The sequence below is a fragment of the Giraffa tippelskirchi genome, chromosome 14 (assembly GCF_054371585.1).
Source record: "Giraffa tippelskirchi isolate mGirTip1 chromosome 14, T2T-mGirTip1v1.2.pri, whole genome shotgun sequence".
NCBI classification, from domain to species: Eukaryota; Metazoa; Chordata; class Mammalia; order Artiodactyla; family Giraffidae; genus Giraffa; species Giraffa tippelskirchi.
The window spans coordinates 20,228,543-20,251,359 of record NC_137288.1 but is presented as its reverse complement, the minus strand read 5'-3'; the positions used below and the strand labels follow the sequence as shown (position 1 = coordinate 20,251,359).

The window sequence follows — 22,817 nt, the reverse complement described above, 5'->3', positions numbered from 1 at the left end:
AGCTTTAAACAATGTTGTTGTGTGGCTATGCTCAGTCGTTGAGTCCTGTCTGACTCTTTGCGACCCCACGGATTATAACCTGCCAGGCTCCTCTGTCCATAAGATTCTCCAGGCAAGAATACTGGAGTGGGTTACCATTTCCTCCTCCAGGGGATCTTCCCAACCCAGGGATCAAACTCAAGTCTCCTGTATCTCCTGCATTGGCGGGTGGATTCTTTACCACTGCCCCCCCGGGAAGTCTGCTTTAAATAATGCCCATGTATTATCTCCAAGTTCTGCAGGTCAGAAGTATTGGTGAGCTGCACTGTGTTCTTTGCTAAAGTCACGAGTCTGAAAACTCAACTTCACTATAAAATATTAATTTATTGTATTTGTCAGTTTGTTCCTTTTTTGTCCTAATATTATTTACAACATTTTGAATTAAGTAACATTTAAAAAATTATTTTGAAGCTTTAAATGATGGATAGCTAATAAAAGCTATAGTTTTACTCTCCCCAAACTTTAATTATTAAATAAATAATCTTAAATCTATATACTTCTATAAGTGTTTTGACTTATTTATTTTCCTGTCTTAACAAATTTGTTGATTTCCCCAAACACTGTGGTTTTGTGACATCATATTGGATTGGAGGTCAAGAGAGAGACTTACTTCAGTCTTTTTACTAACTAATCAAATATTTGAGCAGTTACTTATCATAGATTCATCAGGTTTTGGTCTTAAAAGGAGTTTAGTATTATCTATGCCAAAAAATAACTTGACTTTTTAATTATTATACAAAATCCCAGCCAAACTTTAGTTGGATTCCTCCCATGAATTCTCATTTGATCTTTGGATATCTTCATTATTAAAATAAAAAACAAAAACCTTCTTTATATTGAATATTCCTCTAGATCCAAGCATTCAAATAAATTGCAGTACTTAAAAAATATGAGAAATTAAGTCTTATCCTCTTAATTCTATTTCCTGACTGTTCTTCAAATGTTTATAGATTGTTACTATGTCCAGTTATGTATATATACATACGAGTTTATTTTTTCCATGAGTGTTAATTGAATAACAGACTCTTCCTGGCACTGGGTACCTACAGAGAAGGGCCTTCCCAGATGGCACCAGTGGTAAAGAACCCACCTGCCAGTGCAAGTAGACGTAAGAGACACAGGTTCCATCCCTGGGTTGGAAAGATGCCCTGGAGAAGGGCACAGCAACTCACTGCAGTATTCTTGCCTGGAGAATCCCATGGACAGAGGAGCCTGGCAGGCTGCAGTCCATAGGGTTGCAGAGTTGGACACGACTGAAGTGACTTGACACACACACACGCATGCACCTAGAGAAAAATAAGCTCCAACCTTCACAAAATTAACATTGTTACCATAATTAGCTCATCCAATATCCTTCTCTAGTGGTTCTTTACTGAACCAGATCCAGAACTAGACACCATTAATGTGCTCCCATCTCGCTTGCTCTAGAATCTATATGAAAGCCAAAGAGTTGCTTACAGAGGCATATTTCAACATCTCATTGTTAACCAACTTCACCATCCTGACTCTGCTTATTCATCTGTTACCTGCCCTTATCAGTAATGGATTTCCAACTTTCTTTCTGGCTCCGGTATTCCAATTTCTAAGAAATCTGGGTTAATCACTTTCTAATTAAAGGCAATCATCTGTATTACAATTCCCAAACAAAGGCGATATCAGATAGTGCATTTTCTATTTATGAAAGGGCTGAGAAGTGACATACACTTGATGTCAATTTTAATGGAACCCCAGTAAGCTATTTAGCACTTTCATTGTGTAATACGTTGCAATTACCAGTTATCATTCACATATTCACAGGAGCCATTTCAAGCGTAACTTGTGCTTTGAAATAGTCTGTTCTCCTAGGCTGCTAGGACTCCATATAAATAGAAAGCCCAAGTAAAGCGTCATCTCCACTTCTTGCTTTTTTCAACAGTTATTCAAAGCCACTTCCTATCCCCTAACCTTTAATTTAACAGAGAAGGCCTGTCACAATAGAGCCATATTTGTCCAGCTCTGCAGGCGGCTTTTCCTTTGGGTCACAGAATGCCAGATTCTGTAACAGGCAGGTACACCTGGCATTGTTCTGGGATTGTACAAAAGATGGTCTATTTACCAGCTGGAAGGAAACGGTGTGTGTTTGCACTTTCATTGACACCGTCTCTTTGACACTGAGGTGACAAAGATACGAGTTATGACCATGAGGTGGGGCTCAGATACTTCCTGTTGAAAAAAAAAAATCTAAAATAGCTTTCACTCATAGAGTTGAAGAAAAATGAATAGCACATGTGACTCCACAAATTATGTAAGAATGTAAGAAACTGCAATCGAACTCTTGCATAATTTTTGTAGTAGGTTGGGTTTTATGTCACCAGTAGCCTTGGATTTTTAAATGGAAGTATTACTATGTCTTTCTTCATAAATCATAATTTTAACAAAGTTAATTAACCTTTTAAAAGATTTGTTCTGATGCAGAGAGACCTGTAATGGTAAAGCTGGAAACTGGACCATGGTCTGAATCTCTATCACCAGAAGTTTGGGGAAAATATGCCACACTTCCAAATTATATGCAAACCCCAAAGACATATTCATGGGAAATCAAGTGAAGAAAGATAAAAATATTTCCTGAAATACCAACTCACTTGGAGATGAGTCTTATTTTTTCCCTTATTTGGAATATCCAGCCACCAAATTCTTTCATATCTAGCTTGGGGTGACAATTCTGTCCTTTCTAGACAAGAAAAATCTGGTTTTCTGAAAATACACATCTGACCACATCACTTTGCTGTTTCACACTCATGTATATCATTAAGAGGAGGGCATGGCAAGCTACTCCAGTATTCTTGCCTGGAGAATCCCATGGATGGAGGAGCCTGGCGGGCTACAGTCCGTGAGGTCTCAGAGTTGGACACGACTAAAGGGACTTAGCATACACACACACACATGCATCACTAATGCACTCAGGATGAATCTGGGTTCTTGAAGGGCACTAACAGAATCCTTCAGCTTAACGATTCACCTCCAGAATTCTGCTTTCATGTGGTCACATGCAATTAATTCCTGAGAGAGGGGATCTCTTATGATCCCATGACCTTAGGGAAGCTCTTTACCTAACAGGGCAAGTCCCACCCTGTCTACCTGAGAGCATCATTTCTCATCAAAACTCAGAAGATGCCTTGCAATGCAACTTGGTTCTACCTTTGATTCCCCTCTCCAGGGATACATGGTCTTCTCCTTCACTCTACTACACCTTCTAAATACCTCAATGATCTTGTCTTATTTCATGGATTATTTTGATGCATAGTTGTCTAAAAATTAAACTGGAAATATGGCCGCATAATTTTTCATTTCTTCAGCATAGTGCTTGAGAGTTTATAGACACACTAAGTCAATTAAATAACAAACTGTTCAACCTCAATAAATTGGCAACTCCAAATCTAGTAAATCAGTAAAGCTTTGTTGTAACTATATTCTACTTCTAAAGGATGACAATAAAGTGAGACTAAGCAAATAATCAACATGCTAAACCAGTGATTTGCTACTGGTACAAAATTCTCATCCCAGTATTTCTTAAGATACATCCATAATAGAATGAATGGAGTTGTTCTAAACAAGTGTTTCCAAAACAGAGATCTGAGTCTGAATCTGGACCACAATGTTACACACCAGAAATACATGACTTTGTGAAGCCTGGACAATTTCTTTCAGAGATTTTAAGTTAAAAAGCAAGCAAACTGCAGATACTGACAATAAGGGCATAAGTTAATTAAATCATAGCTTGCTTACAACATTTCAATCCATTTTTTAGAGGTAGATTTACCCTAGAGCCTCTTGTCCAGATTATCCAAGGATCTCTTCAGCATTCTTTCCATATTATTATGACCTTGAAAGTTACATTAAACAGGGGAAGACACGCTATATTTCAAAACAAAAATAAAATGATCGCTTATGATTGCACTCTGAAATATACTGAGCATGTCTGGTTGGTTTAAAGCAATGCAATGCTGGAGACACTTTTCAAGTTGTCTGTCAAACCTGCATTTCACCTTGAGACTGACCTTGGATCGCGGGGGTGCTCGGATGTACCACTTGCAATCAACAGCCTCGCTAGCAGAAGCTTTGCCTTCCTTCATAATTTGTATAGACTCCACAATGCCTTCAGGGCCGCCCATCTCAAACTCACACACTAAATAAGGAGATGCCAGACAAACATACAAAAATGGAACTTGAGTAATAAACCAAAAGTATATATCACAGCAGAAAACAAAGGTCTCTGAACAGTATTAAATATCTGTTTTACCAACCTGGTAATGGTTTCAAAACTCCAAGGTCCTTAAAGTCAGGATCTTAAAAATTGAGAAAAAGACAATTAGTCTTATTCTGTATTTATGACTTAAAATGATACTGAGTAAGATATCATTGAATTATTCAGGAATCTCCCTTATAAACCTATTAAGGGAAATTAAATGGTTAAATAAAAACCGTATAATAATGTTAAGACTATAATGTTAGTTTATATAATATTATTGCTACTGGATTTTTATCAATTAAAAGAGCCACTTTAAAAAACCTTCCAATGTCATTCCTTCATCTAATAATCAAGTAAAAATCTTACTCATCGTCTTTATAATCAGACAACAGTTTTTTTTTTTTCTTTTTTGTAAAATGAATCCATAGATAGGGCTTCCCAGGTGGTGCAGTGGTAAAGAATCCGCCTGCCAGTGCAAGAGATGCAGGAGACAGGGGTTCGATCCCTAGGTTGGGATGATACCCTGGAGGAGGAGATGAAAACCCCACTCCAGTATTCTTGCCTGGAGAATCCCATGGACAGACTAGGCTGGCGTGCTACAGTCCAGGGGAGGTCACAAGAGAGTCTGACACCACTGAGCGACTAACCAACAACAAAATCCATAGGTGAGTCAAGGTTTGGGTAAACATCCACCTATTCTAGATACGATTATTGCTTGTGATTTAAAAGTCTCTAAGTTGTTGAAACAGGATTGAAAGTGGAATACTGGGAACACAAATTTAAGATGTAGAGCATAAAGCCCCCTCCTCTGGTCGACTGCACTGCGTTGCTCCTTTGCTGTTGCTGTTTTGGCTGGGCTGTGCAGCTTGTGGGATCTTACTTCCCTGACCGGGGACGGAACCCAGACCCTCAGAAGTAGCAGTGAGGAGTCCTAACCACGGGGCCGCCAGGGAATTCCCGATCCTGTTTTCATCAAATCTTCTTCCCCAGCTTCATCGCATGCTAGTTTTCAAAGTGCTCCTCAGGATTCTGCGGCGTCTACTCAACATCCAGTCTCCTCCCGGTCCTCTCAGTCCCCCCCAGCCCAGGGCTCCGTCCTTCTCTGCTCATTCAGGTGTTTTCCTGCTCAGTCACCCAGCTGTATCTGACTCCTTGCGACCCCATGGACGGCAGCCCACCAGGCTCCTCTTTCCACAGGATTCTCCAGGTAAGAATACTGAAGTGGGTTACCATTGCCTTCTCCGGGGGATCTTCCTGACCCAGATATTGAACTTGAGTCTCCTGCCTTGGCAGGTGGATTATTCACCCCTGAGCCACTTGGGAAGCCCCATATGTGCTTTCAGGGAAGCCTGATATATCACGAGCCTCTGCAGCCGTTTAATTGTTATAAACCAAAAGTGGTAGTCTTGTTTCCATTTCCTGGGATTGATTCTGAAGTGAGTATGCAGCCAGGATAACATACCACTGAACCTATTGGAGGGCTTCTGAGAACGTTTCACTTGAAAATATAGAGACAAGGCGTATAGTTTTCCCAGCTCAGCTTGTCGTCATGTTGGTGTCGGCCCCTTTGGGATCGTGTGTGGTGGGCAACTTGTGATGCTGGCAGAGGCTAAAGAAAGAAAATGCTGACTCTTATGATGAGCAGAGACTTCCCAGCTGTCTTAGTGGTAAAAAATCCACACGCAGTGAAGGAGACGTGGGTTTGATCCCTGGGTTGGGAAGATCTCCTGGAGAAGGAAACAGCAACCCACTTCAGTATTCTTAAATGGAGAATTCCATGGACAGAGGAGTCTGGTGGGCTACAGTCTATGGGGTCACAAAAGAGTCAGAAACGACTTAGTGACAAAACAACCACAACAAATGATGAGCAGAATGGAACCATGGAGAACTGGAAGTCCTTAAGGATATCAGTAGGCATTGTATTCACCTTGTCTGGACTTGCAACTCTCTGAGCCTCTTGCTTTTTGAAACAATACACGTCCCTATAGTCTCAGTTACTTTGAATTGATTTTCTCTTATTTATGGGTGAAGGCATCAAAGGCTATGATTTATCTTGGAGACATATGGTATTCAATTTAAAAGATGATTGTGAAATTTAATTTGTCTTTGCTACTATGGTATTAGTGATAAATCAACAGTCGTACAAAGTTAGAAATGTTTTGTAAGACACCACTTAATAATGGTCTGGGGCTGAAATATTAAAGGCTAGCACTCTTTCTGGATAGAATTAGTTCTGGATATTAAGACCATATGTGCGTGTATGTCTGTGTGTATCTGAGGATGCTTCTTAGTGCATCTCTGTGTGTGAATGCACAAGCCCATAACTGCAGACTGATGTCACTAGTGCTACATAGTAAAGGAAATATTTAATTTTCTGTGGGTTTTTTAACTAGTAAATTGCACTGATCTGTTGAAGCTGAAAGGATTGTAGGATTGTTCCCCCTACAATTTAGACATGTCCCCTACTTAGACTCACTTTATTGCAGGACACTGTTAGAATAACGATAACAATAAATTTAGAATCAACATACAAATTCTTTTGCACAAGTGTTTTGAAAACAGTTCTTTTGCCTTTTTGGAAAAGAAAAAACAGAAAGAAATACCTGCATAGAATTTCCATTAAAGAACAGAGATGAGGGCAAAGAGTTTATTTGGATCAGGTCTCCTCCTAGCAGAGACTTTTTTTCCCTTCATCTAAGTCAACGGGTATTCGATCATTTTTTTCAAGAAACGCGTATGTTAATACCTACTGTGTACAAGAAAAGAACTATTTTGTAGAGAATTATGCAAACTGCCTGTCACCATTTAGCAGTTTTACTGGTACTGAAAAGATCTAGCCATTAAGCTTGCCTACTTCAGTTATTTTTGTTGTTGCTCAGTTGCTAAGTTGTATCTGATTTTTTGGGACGCCATGGACTGCAGCAAGCCAGGCTTCCCTGTCCTTCACTATCTCCCAGAACTTGCTCAAACTCATGTCCATTGAGTCGGTGACAATCTGTAACCATCTCATCCTCAGTTATCTGGATTCTTTATTATTCATTATATTTCTTTTACTATTTTGCATAATACTTAATAATGGTCATTAGTGCTACTCACTATCTCCTTTTTGATGAGAATATTTCAACCTTGCAGAGCTGTTCCTGTGATTCCTGTGAGAATGTAGTTGGTATTCTACTCTCTAGTTTGAAGGCTAACATTTGTCATTTTTATAACTCATGCCAGACAACGTTGAGAGAAATTCCAGTTCTGAGAATTGAAAAAATGTATTTTTGTCATTGTATTAACGGTGAGAGCACTGATTGCTTAAAAAAAAATTCTTTGGGAAAATAATCATTTCTGAATTAGACACCAGTAGTATGACCAGCACAGTAATACATGGCCCCTATGAGCTGCAGAAACAAACAAAAAATAAACAACAGTGATTTGTAAAAACAGCCTACACTGAATTTAACGATATTGAGATTGATTTATTGCTTTAGATTGTCCAGGGCAATGACATAAATTATTATGCAGAAGCACAATGACCTTGGACTTAGAGCTCCCCAAGTCTATGCTCCACTAAACAATCTGAATCAACTTTCAGAAACACAAATCAAATCATGATACACATCTGGCTTCCCATTGCCCTGAGGTTAAAGACACAACTCTCTGTAATGGAACACAACATCCTGGGTGTTCATTTCCCAGACCACCTGCCCAGCACACGCCAGGCTGCTAACCTCACTCTCTCCTCTCAAAACACTTCCTGTTTCTCCCGCACTCTAGGCTGTTCTCATGCTCAGCACTTTGAACTTGCTCTTTTCTAGGTCTGCAGTCTCTCTCCCCCACGGCTCTGCACCCATGAATCTTTCTTATTCTTCAGTTCTTGGCTCAAATATCTTTGAGGAAAGACCTTTCTGAATGACCCACTCTAAGGCAGCATTGACTTCCACTTTCTTTTATCCCTTCATTTTTTTTTAATATCACAATTCACTTTTATTTTGTATTTGTTATCTTTTTATTGATCACTTACTCCCACTAGACTATAAGGAAGTACACAAGGGCCTTTGTGTCTATTCTTCTTCCTTTTATCCAGAACTAAGGACATTGCTTGGACATAGGAGGTGCACAATAAATGTAACTGAATATGTTATTTTGATATGTGTTTGCATACAAAACTAATTACATTATACTATACATATAACTTACACAAGTTATACATATAACTTGATTATCTTGTATTGTTCACTGATTTGTAGTGCTTTATATCAACACTTTTCCAATCCAGAGGCACTTACAGTAAATTATTAACTTTAGATGTTATATTTAAGACTGACTTCCTATTTACTGAACCACATCTTTTTTCTTCCTGGGCACACAGCTGACTACGTTTCCAGGTTTCCTTGCAACTCTGGGTACCATGTCCAGTGAAATGTGGACAGAAAAGTAACATTTACTTGAAGGCTGAGCTCACAAGTATTTCTCGAAAAAATTATCCACTCCCTTTCTCTCTCCCGGGGTCAATATCAGAAGGCAGATCTTGAAGATGTAGAACTCCAGCTCCAACTCCGAAATGGAAGTGGAGCACAGTCTTTTCGTGATGAGGCTGCATGAGCAAGAAGTAAATTTCAATTACCTGAAATTACTGAGGTTTTAGGATTTTGTTATTGTTATCACAAATTATTCTCCTAACCCAACACTGTTCAAGTTATGATCAGGGGCCTCGAGGGTTCAGGAGATCCTTTCATGGTATCCAATGGCTAACCTGTTTCACAATCTTACTAAAATGCTGTCTTTTGCTATCCTCATTTCTCAGGAATGTAGGGCAGCGTTTTCCAGATCCTACATGACACGTGATGACATCACAAGTGTGGTTAATGAAGGATTCGCTTATGTTTTCAAGAGCAGTCTCAGGCTGTGAGTTTAGGGTAGAGATGACATACAGTTTCAGAGATGAACCCACTTTATTCTCAGTGATTTAATAAGGCACTGACCTATTATATTTAATTTCCCCTGCTATAATCTCTGTAACTCCATTTTTGCCCAATACATTCTAATTTAGAGATCTTGAATTTTGTCTTGAGTCCACATGGAAGCACAGGTAGAATTAGTATGTTTTTCCTGTCTGATTTTATAAATATACACACACGCACACACACACATAGATATAGATAGATAAAGTGTAAGTATTAAGAAATTTAACAGTATTTCCTCTGAAATAAAATAAATGTATTTATAATATATTTTTCTTACTGTGAAGGATGGCCATTTTGTCAGAGATGGAGGAGACTAAAACTCACTTTCTCCATCACCATTACAATGTCTATATCTAAAGTTTGAGAAAAGAATGAAACTCATATTTTAAAGAGGTCTCTTATTTATGGAAAGGAGAAATGTACTCCAAATAAAATGAAAAAGCTTTACATAAGAAATGAAAAGATGGGAAAAAAAATTATCTTTCCTTCAGCTTTATTGATGTTAATAATCTGCCCTATTGTGATTTAGGAAGAAATATATTTTATAGTGGTATTATTGTGACAGTTTGATTGCAGCATTATTTTGAGACAGTTAATAGTTTGGGAGTCTTGAATATTTTAAACATAAACATAATATGCTCTTTAAAAGCTAAAACTCTCAGTATTGTGTGTGCTTCTCCAACCAATGTGAGAACTTACCTTGTAAGATGGTTTGCTGCCTTTTGCATTTCTAGTCTGAAAGCTGTAACAGCTAATTTTTCGATGAGTTCTTCACACATACAGTTCAAAAATTCAGTTCTTTTTCTTTAATGATTGACCTCAAAATTATGCCACAACTGAACTAATGCAGTAATACCATTCAAAAATGTCCTGTTGCATAACACACAGTCAGTTAAATTTTAACATCTATGAAGCCTGGGGAAGTACAGATTTCATTATACTTTCATTTCTTATTCAGAGTTTAGTTCATTTTCTTTGAAGGAGATCTTTCACTTCCATGAGTCAGAAAACTCTGTTATTTCAATTTCTTTTTCAGCATCGTTAGGTGTTAAAACATGCACTTAGGTTAAGAAAGCAAGTTTTCTAATTTTCCTTACAAAAGTCTACAATGCCTCTTTAAATATAATAAAATACACATATTTTCATTTTATGGTGAAATAATGCACATTAATAATTGTATAAGTATATGAGATAATGTTATATAATTACATAGTTATTACATATTACTTTTTATTTTGGAAAATTTTGAATAAACAAAAAATAACATTGCAAAACCAAAAAAAGCAAAAATTCATGTTTCACTTTTCAAACTAAAAGTAACAGTCACTGAAATATCTTACAAAGCAAGTTATTATGTTGACTAAAGAAACACACGCAGAAAAACTAATCAAGCAATGCTTTCGTCAGCTGACACTGTTGAATGTCTACTGGTTGAAAAGTGTTTTAAAAAACCCAACAAAACCCAAGACATTACCACTTTCCAACTATATAGTAACTTGCAGATGTAAAATTTTAGCTTTAAACAAGAAGACAGAGTTAATATCTTGTTTATGGAAACTTACTTTTTAAAAAAATTTATTTATTTTAGTTGGAGGCTAATTACTTTACAATATTGTAGTAGTTTCTGCCATATATTGACATGAATCAGCCATGGGTGTACATGTGTTCCCCATCCTGAACCCCCATACCACCTGCCTCGCCACCCCATCCCTCAGGGTCATCCCAGTGCACCGGCCCTGAGTACCTGTCTCATGCATCGAACCTGGACGGAAACTTACTTTTGTCTAACAGATAGACAGATGTACAGGCATGGCTGAGCTTGCTTATTTTTCTCAAATTCAGCATGCCCCAGTCATCATAGATCTTCGTTTATATGAATGCTTGGCAACAAATACAAGTAGTATTGAAATATTCAAATTGTTGGATAACTTTTAAATCTTAAGATTTACACTGAAACATCTGTGTTGACAGTTGCATTGATGGTGCAAAAGTAATAGTGAATAAAACTGCTGAATCAGGACAATGGCACCAAAACTTAGCTGTTAGGTTCCGTTACATAATTCATCCCTGTGCATTCTTGAGGGCACAAAAGCCTTTTACTTTAAAATCTCCTTGATGAGGCATTCAAAATTACTAATTTTTCAAAATGTAAAATTTTGATTACATATCTTTTCTGCAGAAAGAACAGAGTAAATCTGCTGACTTTTCAAGGAAAACAAACTGAAAATATTTGCTGCCAACGAGGAAATTCAAGCGAACTGAAACGTATCCATCAGTGTGTATTTGATAGAGCCTCAATACCAAAGTAATTTTTCAATGTGACTGTTGTTTATGTGAACAAGTGTGATTTTTGATATTGAGTAATGAAATATGTTCATATTTGGAGGATCTGCTTAACAGTGATCCAATAACTGTTATCTAATGATTTTAGTGTTAAATAATTACACATGGGTAAAAGAAGCATTTGAAGAGGAAAATACATTAATGTAATAGTGTTATATAATGTTAATGCAGTAGAATATGAACATTGATACAGTTTCACATTCCCCATTGCATCTAAGCTTTGAGAAACGATCACTTTATTAAGTTTGGGCTAGTATACATGTGAAAAGGCTGTGAAACACTCTTCCCTTTTCCCTCTACATTTCTCCGTGAGGCTGAATTTTCTTCATATACTTCCATCATAAGAGCACATTAGAAATTTGTAATACAGAAGCAGATCTGAGCATCTAGCTATGTCTTATTAAGCCAGACATTAGATGCACAAAATTGTGAAGCAATGTAATCCCCCTAAATTATTATTATTTTAATATTTATTAATGGATATGTTAATATTAATCAATGTTTTAAAATATGCTTTTATGTTAATACATAATTGGTTTTCAGTGTGATTTTTCTGTGAGTTAATAGTTATTTAAAATTTTATCAGTTGAAATGTCTAATATGACAAATACTGAATGACATAGCTAATACGCTGAAGCACTTTGAGGTCTTCGGTATTTGCTAAGAGAAGATAAGGCTTTTGAGACCAGAATATTTCAGAACTTTTGCCTTAACCAACCCCATCTTTGAATTATGGGGAAATGTCTAATCCCAACAAAACTTCTTATGGTAAGTTATTAAACTCAGGACTGTGCAATTCATTTATTTTACATTCCAAGGAAATTTCCACAAAGTTAGCAATGTCACCACATTGTTGTTAGAGATTCTTTACCGTCTGGGCCACCAGGGAAGCCCCAGCTTATAGCTGGACTTTCAGTAAATTATTGTTTATCTGACTAGATTATGACTAAGTCAAAATCAGAAGCATCTTCATTTTACAAATGAACAAAATAGACCTTCGACAACTTTAGAAAAATAAACTTGTTCTGACCCAAAGGCTAAACCTAAAACTTTGCACAAATCACTGAATATCAGTTCAGAAACATATTTTTCTTAACTAACATCAAGATGTTGTTGGTTTAGGCTTTTAAATGTACAAGTGAGCCATTATACCATAGAGCACAGCAGTGTTTCTAGAAGAACCTTTATGGCAAAATGTAATTGCTTGACATGGCCATGTAAAACCCCCTGATTATAGAAATCAACTTTGATACTGTAATATGTTTGCAGTGCACAGCTCAACCAGAGAAAGCTAATTGGTATTTTCATCAAATTGTCACCATCTCACACAGCCTGAATTATGTCATGAGCTCCATAATGTTTCCACTTCTCATCTCTACTTACTTTTGCAAGTCTGTAATGTCTGTATCTCTATTAAATCAGCCCTTGCCTCGAAACGAACTGACCATGTCAGTAAGCACTTTCCTGTCTTTTTTTTACCTGCCTGCAGCCCATCAGTGTTGAGCCTTGTTTCCTACTCAAGATTGAAAAGTACTGTTTGTGGTTTTTGAAATCGATTAACTGAATTTACGATGCCATTTTAAAAATCGACTGTAAAAACACTTGACGGCACAGTACTAAGATAGCTTGCATCATCATAATATTTTAATAATCTGATTTATCTCTTCTCCGAAAAAAGCAACATCATCCCAGTAGAAAATGCATAGTGTAATATGCATTTAAGCCTCTTTTAAAGGTTTACTGTTATCTGTGACAATACTGGCTTCACAATGGGTTTGCCTTCATAGGTGTCTTATGTGAATATGAATGTGAAAGTGTTAGTCACTCAGTCATTTCCCACTCTTTGTGACCCCATGGACTGTAGCCCACAGTGCAGAGTTTACATGTCATGATTTCTTCTTTCTAGATTAACATAAAATTTATGCATATATGAATTTTAGAAATCAAAACACATAAGCATTTTAAGAAGGAAGTTTGCAAGTCCTGTAAAATATTATTGATATTTGCATGGTTTTTATAGATGTATTGCTTATTTATTTAGCTGTAATATATTCTGTGTCCTCATGATGCTCATATTCTTAATTTTAAATATATTGAGAGAATCTATTCTTTCTTATAAAATGAATGCACAGATGCTGTATTTTGCTTCTGTGCACATGAAGTAGGCTTTTGCAATGTTTGTTTTTGATAGTCACAAGGCAATAGTAATATTCCAGGCAGAAAATATGCATTTCTCTATAGAACAGAGACAAGCCTTGAAGAAAGAAGAGAAGAAGAAACCATCAGAAGGTTCAAAGAATAACAAAGACAGAAAAAAAAAATAAAACTAGATTGTCCAAACCCAGAGTTTGGTATTTGAATCAGATGTTGTAGAACATATTAAATTTTCTGTCCAAGGGAAACCAGGAAAGCCCTAGATTGATAATTGGCAAACCACTCCCCTGCCAACAGTTTCGCTCAGAATTTCCTCATTCTCTCATCCAGTAAGTGGATGATCACGGTGTCAAGCCAGACCGTGTGGAGCTCCTGGGCACAAAAGGCTTCCTGTGTCCCCCGTTTCTGGGTTCCTGGAAACAGTCTTCATCCAGCCTCCAGGACCCTCCCTGAGCTTTAAGGACCAGGTCCCAATAACTGCTAAGTAGGGAATGGGGGAGATGCAGAGATGAAGAGGAGCAGTCAAGAAACAATAGTGCAGGCCTGGCCCAGAGTCCTGCTTTCCCCTCAAGGGAAACACATCACAGTCCTGTTATTTAGTCAACAGCTCTTTGCCATTGCATGGACTGTAGCCCACCAGGCCTCTCTGTACACAGGATTCTCCAGGAAAGAATACTGAGGTGGGTTGCCACTTCCTTCTCCAGGGGAGCTTCCTGAAACAGGGATTGAACCTGAGTCTCCTGCATCAGCAGGTAGATTCTTCACTGCTGAGCCACCGGGGAAGCCCATATAGCACAATATCTTTGAACTGTTTTGCAGACACTGAAACCCCACCAGGTGAGAGAGGTTAATGGTCTGCTGCCCACAAACACAGAGACCCCAGACCCACTGGAGCCAGAAGGCCGATGACAGAGTCCAGATTACTTCACCACCAACCTATCAGGAGCATGTCCACGAGCTGATCAAGCCCTCTTTGGACCACTAATACAAAACTACTCACTACCACCTCCAGGTTGGGACACACAGTTTTGAGGGCATCAGCCCACTGCACCCCCTTTTGCCCAGAAAAGCAACAAAGCTAATCTTTTTTATGTGATCCAGAACTCCGTCTCCTAGAATTAATTCAGTGTCTGGGCACAGAGGCTCGATTTGCCTTCCTAAGTAGGTCCCAAATCACATGAAACCACAAATAACTGAATTCATCTTCTGAACCATCTTTTTCCACTAGAACTGGTTTAGTAGGACATTTCCTGCTGGCACAACTGTGGTGTCAGCACTGTCAGTGATTAAAATACCTCCACTGCCCTCCTCTCTTCATCCATTACTTCTCACCGCTCCCTTCCCAATACCCACTCACGTCTTTTGACATGCACAGCGAGTATTGTTTATTAATCAGGAGGAAGATGGAAGGTTGACCACAGGAGAGTTTAGAGTAAATATTTTGGCAGGTAGTGTGGAGGCCTGTTCCAAGGTCCCAGGTGTAGAGCCTTGTACCAAGGTCACAGGGCAGAAATTTCCAGGATTAACCAAGCCCTAAAGGCTTCTCAGGTGGTGCTAGTGGTAAAGAACCCACCTGCCAATGGAGGAGACTAAGAGACACAGGATCGATCCCTGAGTCAGAAAGATCCCCTGGAGAAGGGCATGGCAACTGGCTCCAGTATTCTTGCCTAGAGAATCCCGTGAACAGAGGAGCCTGGCTGGCTATAGTCCAAGGGGTCGCAAAGAGTTAGACATGACTGAAGCGATTTAGCACACACACATAGCAACTGTTACCATGAGTCTCCTGATCTTAACCAGCCAGTTCCCTGGCCCCATATTTGGTAAAATACCCATTTTATTACCTGTTCTATAGCATCCTAACCAGTCACCTAAAGCCAACCCTTCCAGTAGGAATTTTCTGTCTTCAGGCTATCAACATTGGCTGTGCTTAGTTGCTCAGTCGTGTCTGACTCTTTGAGACCCCAGGGACTGTAGCCCACCAGGCTCCTCTGTCCATGGGGATTCTCCAGGCAAGAATACTGGAGTGGGTTGCCATGCCCTCCTCCAGGGGAATCTTCCATCCAGGGATTGAACCCAGGTCTTCCACATTGTAGGCAGATTCTTTACCGTCTAAGTCACCAGGGAAGCCCAAGAATACTGGAGTGGGTAGCCTATCCCTTCTCCAGGAGATCTTCCCGACCCAGGAATTGAACTGAGGTCTCCTGCATTGCAGGCAGATTCTTACCAGCTGAGCCATCAGGGAAGCCCAGAACCATTGGCTACTAGTCCACAAAAGGGGCTGACTCTCCCGTGAACCAGCCCACTGTTCTAACAGCAGTTCTCATTCTAATAAACTCGATACTCCTCTCATTCGGCCTCATGTCTGGAAATTCTTTTACAATCAGTGCGTAGACCATGGCAGGTAGTAGAGGCTGGATCTAAGCTTTTATGCCTAGATGAATCATAACAGGAAATGACCTCTTGAGAGCAATTGAGAGTCTGGGAATAACTAATTGCTTTGGAACCTTCCCAGCACGTGTGCACATGGCTGCAGAGGAATAGGATCCTCCTGGCTCTGAACATGGCAGGAACTGAAAGCAGGAGTGGCTCCACAAGTTGTGTGTGGGGTGGGGGGGCGGTGAGGAATGGCTCATCCTCACATCCGTATCTTTCATCCCATTTAGGTCACTTCACGCTAAATAAATCACATCACTGACAACAAAGAAAATGACATATTTTATTAAAATGCTGTTTTTCATTTCATTTAAAAATATAAATGCAAGTATCCTGAAGAAGCCTTATAAGTTATAGCTGATCCAAAGAGGTGACTCATTGGAAAAGACCCTGATGATTGAGGGCAGGAGGAAAAGGGGATGACGAAGGATGAGATGGTTGGATGGCATCATTGACTCAATGGACATGAGTTTGAGCAAACTCCAGGAGATAGTGAAGGACAGGGAAGCCTGGCATGCTACAGTCCGTGGGGTCACAAAGAGTCAGACACGACTTGGTGATTAAACAACAACAATAACAGCAAAGTTGTACAAGCCAAACAAATTTAGCTTCAATGCAAGATTTTTTTTTTTTTAAAAGCAAGATTTTTTTTTTTGAACTTCCTGTCAGTTTGATGAGCTTAGCCCCTCTAAATAGAACTGGAACAGCCTCTAATTGGAAATGTGGGGAATGTTCTCTGTTGGTACCCTTGGCAAGGACACTAGAGTGTGTATGCCAGGCACTAGCAGTGCACATGGGCAAAGAGAGCCACAACGGGACCAGAAAAAAGAGCAAATCCAACAAACCAAGCTCTGGCACTGGCAATTGATTTGTGTGGAAGCACGCAGGAGGCTCCTGCTGACAAATCCTCCTGAAGTCCATGGAATGGCTTCCCAGTCTAGACAAGACAGTGAAGTGACTTTGTTCTGTCTTTATATGTAAGTGTGATCTTACTTTTAAGTCACAATTCCCACCTCTTTTCACCAAAGACAGAATCTTTGAGTTCTAGCTAGTCTTCTGCTCTTCAAATTCCCAAACTCGGCCATGAACAATCCTTTATCAAAGCCACAAGCAATGCATGGAGATGTGGAAGGATTGAGATTAGAAGGGCAAAATGATATGCCAGTTAAATAGTGTTAATAACAATAATAAATGAAAAATGACAATATATTCTATTAAACAAAATGGACTTGAAAGAAAAGCCAAAATATATAATCAAAAAGTGAATTAAATATTAATTTCATCAGAAGAATCCACCAGAAAGCTTTAATGATGTTGAACTTGTAATATGTAACAACAACAAGGCTTCTTTCTAAAAGATTAGGATAAAAGTATCAGCTGGGCTTGGTACAAAGCAGAAGACTTGCCAGTATCAACTATTGATAGATCATAGATAGGATACATATTTCCTGATATACAAAGCGACACCTAAATACAAATTATATCCATGTAAAATTTAGAATTTTCGCTCTTGGGTGAAAAATGGATGAAAAGTACCTGAAATATTATTTTATATACCAAAAATGTTATTTGTGGTTTTACAATTATTTACAAATTAAATACAATTGCTGTAGCCTCACTATCTTCTTCACACTGCAATTATTTCTATTAGAAAGTCTTCAATTTGGGGAAGTGCATCTCACTTCCTCAAATGCCTGAGATGAGCTGGAGAATTCCTTCATAAAAGTCATAACATAGTTCTTACTGAATGTTTATAAATATCCAAATGTAAGCTAGATACCTGGTAAATTTCCAGATATCCATTTTTCCCTTAGCGTATAACAACATAGACTAGGTACAAAAGGACCTTTTATGTCATTTAGCTCAAAAATTATATCCAAATTTTAGAGTAAAACAGAGCTAATCTAAATATGTATGAAGCCATGTAAGAAAGCACTGTATACAACATTGCAATTGGCAATTTCAGAGGTCTTCTCCTAGGTTTATGAAACTATCTGAAAACCGAAAATATCATCACTCTTTTGTATTCTCCACTAATGAGTAATCTTTATCCATTTTAAATCTAGGGGAATTAAACAATTACAAAAAATTTATCATCTTTCCATTTCCATTTCTTACAGCGATTTTCATCCCCCTCTACTCAGGTCCCCCAAATCACAGCAATTCTGCAGGTTCGAGTGAGTGTATAAACCAATATTTTTCATGAGTGTTTCACTTGAGAACACAAGTGATCAGAATCGGGAACCTAGTTTTGAACAACATGTTAGCCATATCAGACTAGAGCTCCCAAAACCCATCCAACTCTGAAAAACTGTTAACTCTCAAAAGTGTAACCTCCATCTTGGGGAGAATGATTGATTCCAGAGCATCCATTTGACCCCCAAATCTATCATTTCCTAAAGACTTAAAGAATCAAGCTCATTTTCAACCTACATCAAACATAATTTGAAATGTTCATTGGACTATGTCTTAGAATTTTAAATAGCGCTATATTGACATTTCTTTCCACTGGTATTTAAAAAAAAAATACTTGTGTAACTCTGAAAACACTATTTCATTACAAAAACTCTGAAATTGGTCATTTGCCCATTTGCCCTTAGACTATAGCTTAAGACTCAGTTATTTATCAAGACATTTGTTAAATCTGCATTCCCTTTGCTTATTTTTCTGTCTTTCAAATATAACAGCACTTCAGGTTATTTCATTAAGAGGTGTAAAAATAATCCATGGTTTCCCCAAAGTAATGGTCTATAGCAGTATAAATCAACATCATAAATTTTAGGTTGGAAGGAGAAAATGAGGTCCCTCCTGTTTATTCAGAGAGTAAGATTGATGAAATCCCATTAATTTTATTCCCTTAGACTTTTCATTTTATCAATCATTAGCCTTCTCGTGATTCCCTGAGCTGAAAACTTCAAAAACAAAATTAATTTTGCACCGTTCTTTCATCAGCAAGATACCAAGAGCTTTCAATTATTTTTGTAAAACCTCTCACTACCAACCTCCTTTTCCAGTCTGCTAAGATCTTAGTCCCTCCTTCTCACCTTAGGGCATCAGAATTCTAACCAATCTCTTTGCCTTAGTCCCCCCTTTCTTCAGTACTTTGTATATAATTTTTTAGCTGAATTGACATAAAAAGCAAAAGTAAGTCCTCCCATATGTGGTCAAATGATTTTTGACAAGGGTGCCAAAACATTCAATGGCAAAAGGACCTTCTTTTCAACAAATGATGCTGGGAAAATTGTGACACTTTTCATTCCAACAATGTGTATATACTTCTAGCAAATCTTAGTTTATTTATATATTTGATACTGTTTTCTTTACAGAAAATGATGAACTTCTAAAAAACTGTATAATTGCTGAAATTTTGAGAATTGATTAACACTGTACAATTAAGTAATGCTATGATTACAAACATATTTAACATCAATATAGGGTTTATTTCAAAATGAGATATTTTCATAACATTCTTAAGTTCTGTTCTGACAATAAAGCCTTTAAAAATCTTGAGTCTGCCAATAATAAAATATATAAATCTGAATTTTAAAAGACTTGAAATATTAAAAACATTAAAACTTTTGATATAATTTTAATTTCACTTCTTAATTCGCTTACCTTAAAATTTATTTCCTCAAGTATTGAAATTTCTTGTCAACTATCATGAAACTTTACTCACAAGGAAACAAAAATAATATTAAGCATAAAAAACAATGTTAAATGTACAGAAAATTTGAAATAAAATATGTTAGAAGTAAAAAAGTTTATTTCTTAATTGATGTATTTGTACAACGTAATGATTTGATATTTTTATAGATTATACTCCACTTAAAGTTATTACAAGATATTGGCTATATTTCCCTGTGCTGTACAACATATCCTTGTTGCTAATTTATTTTATCTCTTAATCTTATACGCCTATCTTGCCCCCTTACTTTTTCTTTAAATACATAAAATTAATTTTGAATTATACTTAATATGAAAAGACTGTCATTTCAGGATATTAAATTTATATATTATTAATATATCAGGACTTAATTTTTCTCAGCTAATTCTATTTAATGAAACCATTTCCAGTATCTATTTCAAAATGTACTTGTTGGTGTGAGATGCATACTATAAAAACTAAAACATATAGACAGCATTATTCTGGCACCAGAAAAAATAAAATGGTTCCGTTTCTGCTTTTGTACTAGAAGGAAGTGAAGAATACATTTCACATTAAAGCTACATAAGTGAGAAAATTCAAATTTCTAAACTACTCTAAAAAATTCAGAAAAGTCTTTGACATATGGACAGTCCACTGATATTCATTTAATCTATATATAGACAATGAGACAGATAAATGACTTTTTACTTTTTACATTTCAGGAAAGACCGACAAAAAATATGTAAGAAATAGATTTTATAAGCTCCTATTTCTAAAGTTTCAACTTGTCACAATTTACCTCCATGTAGAGCAGTTAAACATCAAGATTAATGTGTTGGAACCATCCAGACTGGAAGGCAGAATCAAGGACAGATTATGCTGGCTGCGGTAACCTTTGCCATCTTTACCTAATCAGGCAATAGAACTCTGTCCCTCTTCACATCAGCCCATTTGCTTGTATAGGAGGTACCATTTGTTCAGCAGACATCTGCATCCTTGGGAAACACATAGGATGATGCGACAATTATTTGTCAACTTGAATGGGCCCTGGGGCGCCCAGACATTTGGCCAAACATTGTTCACTGTATGTCTGTATGGGTGTTTCTGAGTGAGATTAACATTTTAATTGATAGACAGTAAAGAAGGTTGCCCTCCTTAGCATAAGGTAGGCAATGTGAGCTCAGTCATGTCCAATTCTTTGTGACTCCATGAACCATAGAGCCTGCTAGGCTCCTCTGTCCATAGGATTTTCCAGGCAAGAATCCTGTAATGGGTTGTCATTCCCTTCTCTAGGGGATCTTTCCCACCCAGGGATCATACCCGCGTCTTCTGTGTCTCCTGCGTTGGCAGGCAGAGTCTGCCACTGAGACAACCTGGAAGCCCCCTCCTTAATGTGGATGGACCTTATCCATGGAAGAGTTGAAGACTGGACTAGGACAACAATGGAGATGGAGCAAGAGGAAATACCTCCTGCCTGACTGCTTAAATGAGACATCAGTTTTTTTCTGCCTTTGGACTCAAACTGAAATCTGGGTCTGGAGCTTTTCCACTGATACTGTTCAGTTCAGTTCAGTTCATTTCAGTTCAGTTGCTCAGTCGTGTCCAACTCTTTGCAACCCCATGGACTGCAGCACACCAGGCCTCCCTGTCCATCACCAACTCCTGAAGTTTATCCAAACTCATGTCCATTGAGTCAGTGATGACATCCAACCATCTCATCCTCTGTTGTCCCCTTCTCGTCCTGCCTTCAATCTTTCCCAGCATCAGGATCTTTTCAAATGAGTCAGCTCTTTGCATCAGGTGGCCAAAGTATTGGAGTTTCAGCTTCAACGTCAGTCCTTCCAATTTACATTTAGGACTGATCTCCTTTAGGATGGACTGGTTGGATCTCCTTGCAGTCCAAGGGACTCTCAAGCGTCTTCTCCAACACCACAGTTCAAAAGCATCAATCCTTCGGCGCTCAGCTTTCTTTATAGTCCAACTCTCGTATCTATACATGACCACTGGAAAAACCATAGCCTTGACTAGATGGACCTTTGTTGGCAAAGTAATGTCTCTGCTTTTTAATATGTTGTCTAGGTTGGTCATAACTTCTCTTTCAAGGAGTAAGCATCTTTTAATTTCATGGTTGCAGTCACCATCTGCAGTGATTTTGGAGTCCCCCAAAAATAAAGTCAGCCACTGTTTCCACTGTTTCCCCATCTTTTTGCCATGAAGTGATGGGACTGGATGCCATGATCTTAGTTTTCTGAATGTTGAGCTTTAAGCCAGCTTTTTCACTCTCCTCTTTCACTTTCATCAAGAGGCTCTTTAGTTCTTCTTCACTTTCTGACATAAGGGTGGTATCAACTGCATATCTGAGGTTACTGATATTTCTCCCAGCAATCTTGATTCCAGCTTGTGCTTCATCCAGCCCAGCGTTTCTCATGATATACTCTGTATATAAGTTAAACAGTATTAGCTGTCCTGGTTCTCAGACTTCTGGTTTTGAACTGGAAGTAAACCATCAGCTTTCTCTGGTCCTCACCTGTTGATCTTTGTATTTCTAAGCCTCCATAATCATGGAGCCAATTCCTCACAATAAATCCCATATTTATGATTGATATAATTGTTTCCCTACATAATCAATTCCATTTCTCTGAAGAACCCTGACCAATACAGATGACACACAGGCCCCCAACTCTCTCCTGCCCACCTCTTGCCCAGAAACAGCCCTAAAACTGGCTAGCACACTACTTATTACTTATGCCTTAGTGCCTACATTTTTATTCCTGGAGCTGAGCTTTCTTGCTCTTTCTGACCTCCACTTTATATAAATAAACAAAATTATGGAAATTATCTCATAAGAATCATGAAACATTTAGGGAGCCCTCACAATTTGCAGACTCTATAACACTGGTGACTTCATTAACCCTCAAAGTTAATTGTACAGGCGACAGTGATCAAGACCATCCCCAAGAAAAAGAAATGCAAAAAGGCAAAATGGTTGTCTGAGGATGCCTTACAAATAGCTCAGAAA

The 22,817-nt window shown here is 38.1% G+C and overlaps 1 protein-coding gene across 1 annotated transcript in view; it reads right to left on the bottom strand.

Moving 5' to 3' along the window:
• The window catches only part of NETO1 (neuropilin and tolloid like 1), a 96,502-nt gene that overhangs the window by 35,568 nt on the left and 38,117 nt on the right, over positions 1-22,817 (bottom strand). The window contains exons 5-6 of the mRNA XM_081561971.1: positions 4,323-4,364; positions 4,077-4,204 (exon numbers count right to left, since the gene is read on the bottom strand). Coding sequence (XP_081418097.1) covers positions 4,077-4,204; positions 4,323-4,364 — 170 coding nt within the window. The remainder of the gene's footprint in view (positions 1-4,076; positions 4,205-4,322; positions 4,365-22,817) is intronic.